The sequence below is a fragment of the Populus nigra genome, chromosome 18 (assembly GCF_951802175.1).
Source record: "Populus nigra chromosome 18, ddPopNigr1.1, whole genome shotgun sequence".
Taxonomy (NCBI): Eukaryota; Viridiplantae; Streptophyta; class Magnoliopsida; order Malpighiales; family Salicaceae; genus Populus; species Populus nigra.
In genome coordinates, this window is record NC_084869.1 from 749,195 (window position 1) to 759,146 (window position 9,952).

The 9,952-nt window shown below is 30.6% G+C and overlaps 1 protein-coding gene across 1 annotated transcript; it reads left to right on the top strand.

The window, feature by feature from the left end:
* Positions 1-5,216: 5,216 nt before the first annotated feature.
* Positions 5,217-8,845, top strand: LOC133678621 (uncharacterized). Its single transcript, XM_062101002.1, has 8 exons — positions 5,217-5,526; positions 6,149-6,293; positions 6,378-6,546; positions 6,814-7,084; positions 7,252-7,517; positions 7,596-7,811; positions 8,157-8,259; positions 8,411-8,845. The coding sequence occupies exons 1-8, from the start codon at positions 5,376-5,378 to the stop codon at positions 8,467-8,469; spliced, it is 1,380 nt and encodes a 459-aa protein (XP_061956986.1). The 5' UTR covers positions 5,217-5,375; the 3' UTR covers positions 8,470-8,845.
* Positions 8,846-9,952: the final 1,107 nt, after the last annotated feature.

Here is a 9,952-nt window from a genome sequence, read left to right on the forward strand (position 1 = left end):
GTCTGGTTATAAGGTCGTGTCATAAAAGTGTGATAATTAAATAGATTAATGAAAAAAAATCAACATGAAGGAAAAAACTAATGAAGAAAAAGAAAAAAATTGAATTAATTGGGTTAACCCTTTAAACCAGGTTATCCCGTAAAACCTGAGATTTGCGTCATAAAAGTTTGATAACTAAATAGAAAAAAAAAATGACGGGTTTACCCAGAATTAACCGGGTTAACCCATCAAACCAAGTTAACCCGTCAAGCCCAAGATACGTGTTATGAAAGTATGAAAGTCTGATAATTAAATAGAAAGAAAATTAACTTTAACAAACTAAACTAAATGAAAACATAACTCGTCAAAAATTAAAAACAAAAAACAAAAGAAAAAAACAGTTATATAATATAATATAATATAATATAATATAATAATTATCATTATAATGAAAAAACGTGGGGAAAATTTAAAAAAATAAAAAAAACATGGGGAAAGCTAAAACTAAAGCTAAATTCTTAACCAACTCAATATTGAAAAAATAAATTTAACAAAGTTAATTTAAAAAAAAAACATGTGGGGGAAACACTGCAGCCAAATAAAAACCATGTAAGGGAAACACTATAGTAATCCATAGTGTTTTTTTTTTTAAAAAAAAAGCTACAAAGCTAAGTTCTCAACCAGCTCAATATATAAAAAAAACCGACAAAGGCTATTTAAAAAAAACAAAAAGTCAATTTTGGGTAAAAGAAATGAAAAAAAAAACATGTAAAAAAAAGGAAACAAAAGCGGAAAAAAAAACACGTGGGGAAAGCTACAGTGTTTTAAAAAAAAGACAAAAAAAACTAAATTTTCAACCAGCTTAATAGTAAAAACATAAAATCAACAAAATAATTCTGAAAAAAAAACAAAACAAAAAAAAATGTAAAAAATGACAATTTTGGGAAAAAAGAAAAACAAATAAAAAAATAAAAAAACATGTGGGGAAAACTAAAGCTAGATTATCAGCCAGCTTAATATTGAAAAAATAAATTCGATAAAGATAATTTTTAAAAAAAATATATGGAAAAACACTGCAGCAAAACAAAAATTATGTAGGGGAAACACTGTAGCAATCCATATTTAAAAAAAAAACTACAAAGCTAAATTCTCAACCAACTTAATATAAAAAAATAAAATCTACAAAGACCATTTTGAAAAAAAAAATAAAGAAATCATAAAAAAAAGAGAAAACAATGTATGAGAATATTATAGCAATCTACAATGTTTAAAGAAAAAAACTACATAGTTAAATTTTCAACCAGCTCAATATTTAAAAACAATTAGCAAAGATAATTTTGAAACAAAAAAAAATAAAAAAATAAAAAGAAGAAATCAATTTTGGGTAAAAAAAAAAACTACAAATCTAAATTCTCAACCAACTTAATATAAAAAAAATAAAATCTACAAAGATCATTTTGAAAAAAGAAAAGAAATGAAAACAATGTATGAGAATATTATAGCAATCCACAATATTTTAAAGAAAAAAACTACATAGTTAAATTTTGAACCAGCTTAATATTTAAAAAAATTAGCAAAGATAATTTTGAAACAAAAAATTAAAAAAAAGGAAAAAAAAAAGAAGAAGAAATCAATTTTGGGTAAAAAAAAGGAAAAAAAACCCCAAGAAAAAAATAAAAGCAAAAAAAAAAACCCTGCTGCTACAGTGAAAAACCCACGCGTTTTAGAGTTCTTATTAATATATTTATAAACTTTAATGTAAGATTAGATTTTTAAAACATTAGTTAAGATGGTAAAAGATTTTGCTTCTTTTTACACAACGAAGAACAATGAGAAATTTTATGATGCTTAAAGAATAATTAGTAATATTTTAGTAGTTATTTTTTATATTTACTTTTAAAAAATATAGATACAAAAAGAAAAAAGATGAAACACATAATTCACCAAAAATAATAAGAATATCCCCACTTAAAATTTTCAAAGAACAATACAAAAAAGACAATAAGTATAAATAAAGACATAGTTCTATAAAAAAGGATCACCACATAAAAACTCTAATTCAAATTTTTATTACTTAATATTTTCTCTAATAAAAACTTTATATTACAACTATTTTATACTTTTTTTGTACTAAGAAAAACATCTTAAATAAAATTAAAAATACTTTAAAATTTTAAAATAGATAGAAAAAAAAATCTTAAATTAACTAAGAAAAGATGATAAATATTGAACAATAACTTCTATGTCATATTTGAAAGCCTAGATGGCTATTAAAGTTTATCTCTGTAAAAAACATGTGTTCTTAAATCTTTTAGCAAAATTTTAGCATGATTTAAAAATTATAATAAAATTTATACATATTATTATAAGGTTGCATGATTGATCAAAAATATTTTACGTTACTCTTTTTATTTTAAAAATAAATTAAACTAAAAATTACAATAATAATATTTTTGTAAATACATCAGTTTCATTATTAACATACTATCTTAAACAAAATATGTGAAAATTCAATTTTAATATATAAAAACTGATTTTATTATTTATTACAATAATAAAATTCTGCATCGTTTGGCGTATTTCCTTCACCAAGAGCTAAATTAATTTCTTCTTCTACAAATGGAACAATACTCATGAGCAAGTCCCCACATAAGTACATGATCAAAAATAGTGAAGTACTTTCTTCACACGTGTCCCACTTTACATCAGACGGCGCAGAGAAATGGAAAATGGGAACACAAAATGTTAACATAGGCACATGATCGAAGACATGCCTGGCGGGTCTCTCGTCGACAGAACCACCGACACTGAAAGCCACGATAAAATCCATCAAACTCGTCTTGATCTCGCCACGTCTCATCGTCCGTACAATCAGTCACTGTGAAAACCGCGTTTCTGGGCCCTACAATACGTCACTCGCTTCTCATGGTTGTACCCTGTCAAGATCTGGAAACAGAAAAATAGACTATAGATACTTTGACTTTCTTCACAGTCTTCAGTGTTTTCCGGTTTTCGAGAATTGAGATTAAATTATACTTTGATCAGATCTTAAATTTGTCATTATTAGCGATTTATTGTTATCTTTTCTTTTTGTGTGATAAATGAGAAGAAGAGTACACACTAATTATATTATATCTATAAAAATATATTTTAGATATATTTTATAAAAATATATAAAAAACAAATTTATTTCGTATATATCTTCATCATTTAACAACATGCCTATTTGTTTATAAGACATTAACCAACACAATTTTGATTTTTAATTATAATGGATTTCTTGAAATTTACACAAGGAAAGAAAAATAGATAATTTTAATTTTTTTCAGAATAATTTTATTTTTTTCATAAAATAATCACATTTAACGCATTTCACTTTTTTTTTGTCTTTGATTGTTTATTCTTTTCATGAAAAAAGATTGAACTATATATATAAAAAATAGCAATTGCCACTTAATAGAATATGTAGTTCTTGTTATTTGTTTGAGATTGTGGTAGCGATGACGGTTCAAATTATTTTTTGATTAGAAATGCATCAAAATTATATTTTTTTTTATTTTTAAAAAATTATTTTTGATATCAGCATATCAAAACGATCCAAAAATACTAAAAAAATATTAATATTAAATAAAAAAATTTTATTTTATTAGAAACATAAGTTGAACCACGTTGTTTTCAAATCTTGAAAGAAGACGCAGCCATATTTTAGAATTCTAATGTTTGTGTGGTATTTTTTTTTCTTCTTTGTGCAATTGGGAAGGGGGAAAAACACAACTTTCAAAAAAACTAAAGAAAACTAACATAATTTAAAAAAACTCTAAACAATTTTCATAGCGGAAAAACTACAATGTTAGTAGATAATTTTTCTCGATTTTGGAAGAGGATTACCCTTGTGAGATAATGACATTGATGAACACCTAATTTAGCAAAGAACTAAATTACTATATGTGAAAAATAATTAAAAAAACAACACTACAAATTACTATTTAATTTATAAATGATGTGAAAAAAACAGTGTTTTCTCTAAATTTTTTTAGCTTCATATTTAATTTCAGTACATTAATTCCTCTAATATCATAAATACCTAACATGTTCACAGCACAAAAAGAAAAGAAAAGGAACTACATCATATTAATGAGTTTTAAAAAAAATATTACACTTAATCAAAAAATTAAAAATTATTAACACACATAACAACATCTAGATCATTCATGCAAGGTTATTGAAACTATTATAGATCATGTTTATGATCTGATTTAAGGCCAGGATTATGGATTAACAGGTTAACCCGATTGAATCCAAAATAATTTTAATAAAAAGTTAATGAAACTTCAATTTAAGTTTTTTCAAAGCTAAACAAGATTTTAGCTAAGTTATGTGTTGCCTTGACGAGTCATTTGATAAGATCATCTCTCATTTAATTCATTTTAAACTCGACCAAAGGTAGATTTCAGATTAATTTGTTAGAATTTACTATATTTGTTTTCCTTGACATGTAAGATCCTTTATACTTTAAATTTTAAAAAAGTTTTAGAGTCTATTTGTTTATACAACTAACCACATTTTTGGTCATATAAAACATTATAATAGTTTTTATAGTTGTAGTTTTAAAAAAGTAGGTTAAAAAAATATTTTAGTTGTGGTATAAAAAAATAATTTTTTTAAAAAATATAAGTTTGGTTAAAATTATTGTGAGGTGAATTTTTATATATAAAATAAATAAAAAATTAGTTTCCATGAGTGAAAAGCAGGTTAGTTTGGAACACCATTATAAATAGAATCCAGCACAATTACTTAAAAAGATAGAAAGTATCACAATATTAAACAATTTCTTGATCATTTTAAACACCACTAATTTCTTTATTTTAATTATTTATATACTAGTATATACCTATTTAAAAGTACAATAGTTTCTACTTTTGTATACTTTTCATAAGTGTATTTATTTTGAAAAATTATAAATTTATTTTTTTATAATTTTAATAAGTTGATTAAAAAATAAAAAATATTTTAATATATTTTTAAATAAAAATATTTTTAAAAAATAACTTGTACAATATCAAACACAAAAAAATAATTTAATTTTGTGACACTTCAAACTTCAAAGTCAAACGTACAATAAAAGCATGAACAAAAGTCCAAAAATCATGAGAAGCAGCTAAAAAATACCAAAAAGATGATGATAGCATAGCATGCAGAAGATTACAGCCCACTCTTCTTCAACCTGTGCTATATATAACTCTCTCTCACGCATGCTTCAAAGAGAAGAGATCCTCGCACCCTATGTGTAGAGGTTGTTAAGCCTATAGCAACGCAAACATTATACATCACAGAATATTTTTTGGTTTTTGCCTAGGCTTCTCTCTCAAAAACAGGAGTGAGGGAAAACAGAAAAAATGGAAGCTTTTTACTATTTGGTTTTCGGGGCATTAAGTGCTGTAGTTTTAGGAATTGAGCTAAGCAAGACAACAAAAGATCGAATCAATACATCTCCTGCTTTCAATTCTTTCAAGAACAATTACCTTGTTGTTTACTCTCTTATGATGGGTGAGTGTTCCCTTTCTTTCATTAAAATTCAAACTTTTTAGATCTATCATTGTCTTTATATGGATCTGATGTGATTTATGTGTTTTTGATTGGTTTTTGGAGGTGGGTTTATTAGCATTTTTGTGGGATTGGTTTTGTTGTTGCTGAAAACTCAAAACTTTATGAAAACAATGAGTCGTATAAGAATGTGGGATTTAGGCTGTGTTTTTTGTATGGCGGGGACGTTGGATCTGGATTTAGATTTGTCATAAATTTGTGGGTCTTCTTTTGTTTGTTTTGTCTACTACTTAGTGGAGGGTCGGTATTTGGTGCTGTAAAGGTTTGAGCTTACTTTGCGTTTTGTACAGAAAGGCAAGTGTCTGCCTTGTAAACTGATCACGGAGATTGGATCTGGTTTATTTGATATGTCAAAATAATGACTTCATTTGGCATTTATTTTTCATTTTGATTACATACTTGAATGATCTTGTTTATTTTGTTGAATTTTAATTAAGCAGTTTTTTAAGGCTTTAGCTGGATTTGAAATTTCTTATTTCTTGCCTTTAGTATCAGAGTAGAGCTTGTTAATTCAGTTGTTTCAACAATTATGTTCATGATAAATTACTGTTTTTTGTGGTGACAGCTGGTGATTGGTTGCAAGGTCCATATGTTTACTTCCTTTACACTACATACGGCTTTGGGAAAGGGGATATTGGGCGGCTGTTTATTGCTGGTTTCGGGTCCTCCATGCTGTTTGGGACAATTGTTGGATCGTTGGCTGACAAACAGTGAGAGTTTCCTCTGAGTTTTGTTATTGTTTTCTAAAAGTTCTCTTTCTTTTACTAAGTGTGCTCTGCTTGGTTTTATTTCAGGGGTCGAAGGAGGGCATGTGTGACTTATTGCATTACCTATATACTGAGCTGCATTACCAAGCATTCTCCTCAGTACAGAATTTTAATGATAGGCCGTATCTTGGGAGGTATCGCCACTTCTCTCTTATTTTCATCATTTGAGTCATGGCTGGTTGCGGAACACAATAAGGTAAAGGATCGTGTTTCTTCTGTAGTGCTATTTGTTATTACTGGCTGCATTTAGGTCTAGAAGAACAAATAATCAAGTGATCACTTGGTAGATCAGAGAACCTCCTAAAATTAATTGGTTCAAGATTTCCAATCCAAGTTTCTGCTATAGGCAGTTTCTACGTGCTAGTCTTTGCTAAAATCAATTCAATCTAATCAGTAACTGATGCGTGATTACCTTTGAATGCTACCTATCTGAATTCTTCTTTATTCCCCTTAACTGCTGCAGAGGGGCTTTGAGCAACAATGGCTATCACTGACATTTTCAAAGGCGATTTTTCTGGGAAATGGTCTTGTGGCAATTTTGTCTGGATTGTTTGGAAACCTTCTTGTAGATACATTTCAACTTGGTCCTGTGGCTCCTTTTGATGCTGCTGCATGCTTTCTTGCAATTGGAATGGCTATTATTATGTCATCATGGTCAGAGAACTATGGAGATCCTTCAGAAAACAAGGACTTGCTTGCCCAATTTAGGGGTGCTGCTGTGGCCATTGCTTCTGGTAGAGTCCTCTAGTTGCTTTGCATGATGCATTCATTGTTCCTTGTGGTGTTTGGCAAGCTAGTTTTATTTTCAGTTTGTTTCTTCCTTGCTTTCGACATCCCTTCCACATTTTTTTCCCTATTCCTTTTTTCTTCTTTCCTCTGAATTATGTTAAATGCTGTTCAGATGAAAAAATTGCTTTGCTGGGTGCCATTCAGTCTCTGTTTGAAGGTTCTATGTATACCTTTGTGTTCCTTTGGACACCAGCTTTGAGCCCAAATGATGAAGAGATTCCTCACGGATTTATTTTTGCTACATTCATGTTGGCCTCAATGTTGGGAAGCTCTCTTGCATCTCGGTTGATGGCCCGCTCATCACCCAGAGTAGAGAGCTACATGCAGATTGTTTTTGTTGTTTCATCAGCCTCTCTTTTGCTTCCTATTGTATCCAGTGTATGTATAATTTCCAATCCATTCTTGTACCCCTTTCAATTTCTCTTATTAATCTTCAGTTTCTCTGACATGGAACAGTTCTTAGTGCCACCTCCTAAAGAGAAAGGTGAAGGCATCTCATTCTCAAGCTGTCTCCAGATACTCGGCTTCTGTACCTTTGAGGCTTGTGTAGGGATATTCTGGCCTTCCATTATGAAGATGAGGTCCCAATACATTCCTGAGGAGGCCAGGAGCACCATTATGAACTTCTTCCGCATTCCACTCAATATCTTTGTGTGCATTGTTCTGTACAATGTAAGTTACTAGCTTTACTGTGTATCATGACTCATTAGGAGTAGCAATTGTAGAATTGCTTATAGAGCTGAAAAAACCCAGATTAATTTCCAGGAATTTATGAATTTATGCCAGTGTATATAAGTTTTGATAACTCTCAGTGGACAAAGTTCACCGGTTTAACATCCGATTGGTTAAGACTAACCCCATTGGTAGCCATCTTCAGCATGACCAATCTGTAACCTGGAAGTAGTTTTTTGCTCCATGCTTACCACCTTCCCCCTCCCACCCATCCCACCATGACTGGAAACACCGAGTCTCTCTTGTTTTCTGTTACTAACTTGTTCTTTGGTTTTTCATTTGAAGGTTAATGCTTTCCCTATCACCATTATGTTCGGCATGTGCTCGATCTTCCTCTTCGTGGCATCTATCTTGCAGAGGAGGCTCATGATGATTGCGGACAAGCCAAGTAAATCTTTGCCTTAATCTTGCTACTTCTGTTGAACTTTGATATAAACGCAGTGCTCAGTTCATTTTACATTATATTGTGCGTGCTGCATGGTTGGAGAAAATATGGTGCTAATGGTTCTCCAATATTTGCCTGTTGTAAATTATTACAGAGACAGAAGAGTGGTCGATGAAGGAAAGGGATACCGAGGCGGAGCCGCTAAACATCTGATTAATCTCTATACAGTAGACCGAAGATTTCTGGAAACAACCATCCAAGTCATTCTATACATTTGCTGTGCTTCCAACTAGATGTGATTTAGCCTTGAAATTTAACAAGGAGACTATAGTGGTCTGTCCTCCAAAGAAAAAGGAGATACAAATATGTCTCTTGAGCTTCTATAATTATCATTCTTTTTTGGCTGTCACCTGTTTGACAGAGTAGTGTATTAGCAGTCTTTTCTTTCATCCCCTCCTTTGCTTGTTAAGGAATTTGACATGTCTACAAAGTAATTCATGTTCTATTCTTTTCAAAGCTTGGTCTATAATTTTGTATCTATTGAAAGTGTATCTGGCTGCTTATAATAATAGACTTGCCTGCTTTTTCATTGGTTTGGGTTGAAATGATTTTTTTGAGTGTTTTTTAGGAGATGGCCCGCCATGCAAAATCACCAAAATGCTAAAAAACACATGCGATTTACTAGCAAAGAAAGTTGAGTGGTTTGGCACTTGAACTGATGATTCGCTGTTGAATGTCAGTAGAGATCAATGCTTGTGACACCATTTATAGCTTTTCATGGAAGGTTTAACGTTCTGAGAATTAATAACGAGAAAAGAGAGGAGAAAAACTCATTAAGAAAATAAGGAGAGAAATCATCAATATCTTTATTTTTCAACAACAAAACTTGTTTTTGTTATTTTGTTGACTAGGTTATTACTCGTACTACACTGCGGCTTGAAAAAAAAAATTGAATGAAAAAAAAAAAACATCTAGATTTCTTGATATTATTATTAAATTTGGTACAAAAAATTAAACTTGAGAGCTCTTCTTTACTTAGCTCAGGTCTTAAATTATACTGCGTGGAATTTGCTGAGATTGTAACAAAGTAACAGACGATACTTTACCCAATAGGCTGCAGCCTGGATTCCGACCACGGCTAGAAGAATGAGCGAAGGGGTTTTTTGGGTTGATACTAGAAGGACTGTAATCCTTTTGCCCAGTGGCAAGGAGCAAGGCATGCTTTTGTGCACAAGAGTCAACACGCCACTCAACACAAGCATTTCAGCAAAATGGAAAGCTCCTGGGGCCACACCGCAACCTTGAAAACCAAAAGTCATGGTTTTCCACCGAGACGATCGGACAAATTGGGGTAGGCAGTGATGGGAGTGCTGATTCTGAGACCGATTCAGCCATGATAGCTGAAGAAATATCCCATCAACATGGAGATGCTATTTGGGATGTCTGTCAGATCATTGATGATATTAAATTGCTTCTCAGTAGCCACCGTGAATTTGTGAATAGCAAATTAAGGAACTATTTAGAAAAGATATAAAGAAAACACTGTGCAAAAAGATGGACTAAACATATAAAGAAACTTCAAGTGTAGGAGTAAAATTAAGAAACTATTTTGTTGAGGGACTACTTGTATAAAATATAAAACCTATAAGGACCTCCAAAGGTCAGTAACCCCTCATTTTCCTTTGTTCCCTCCCCC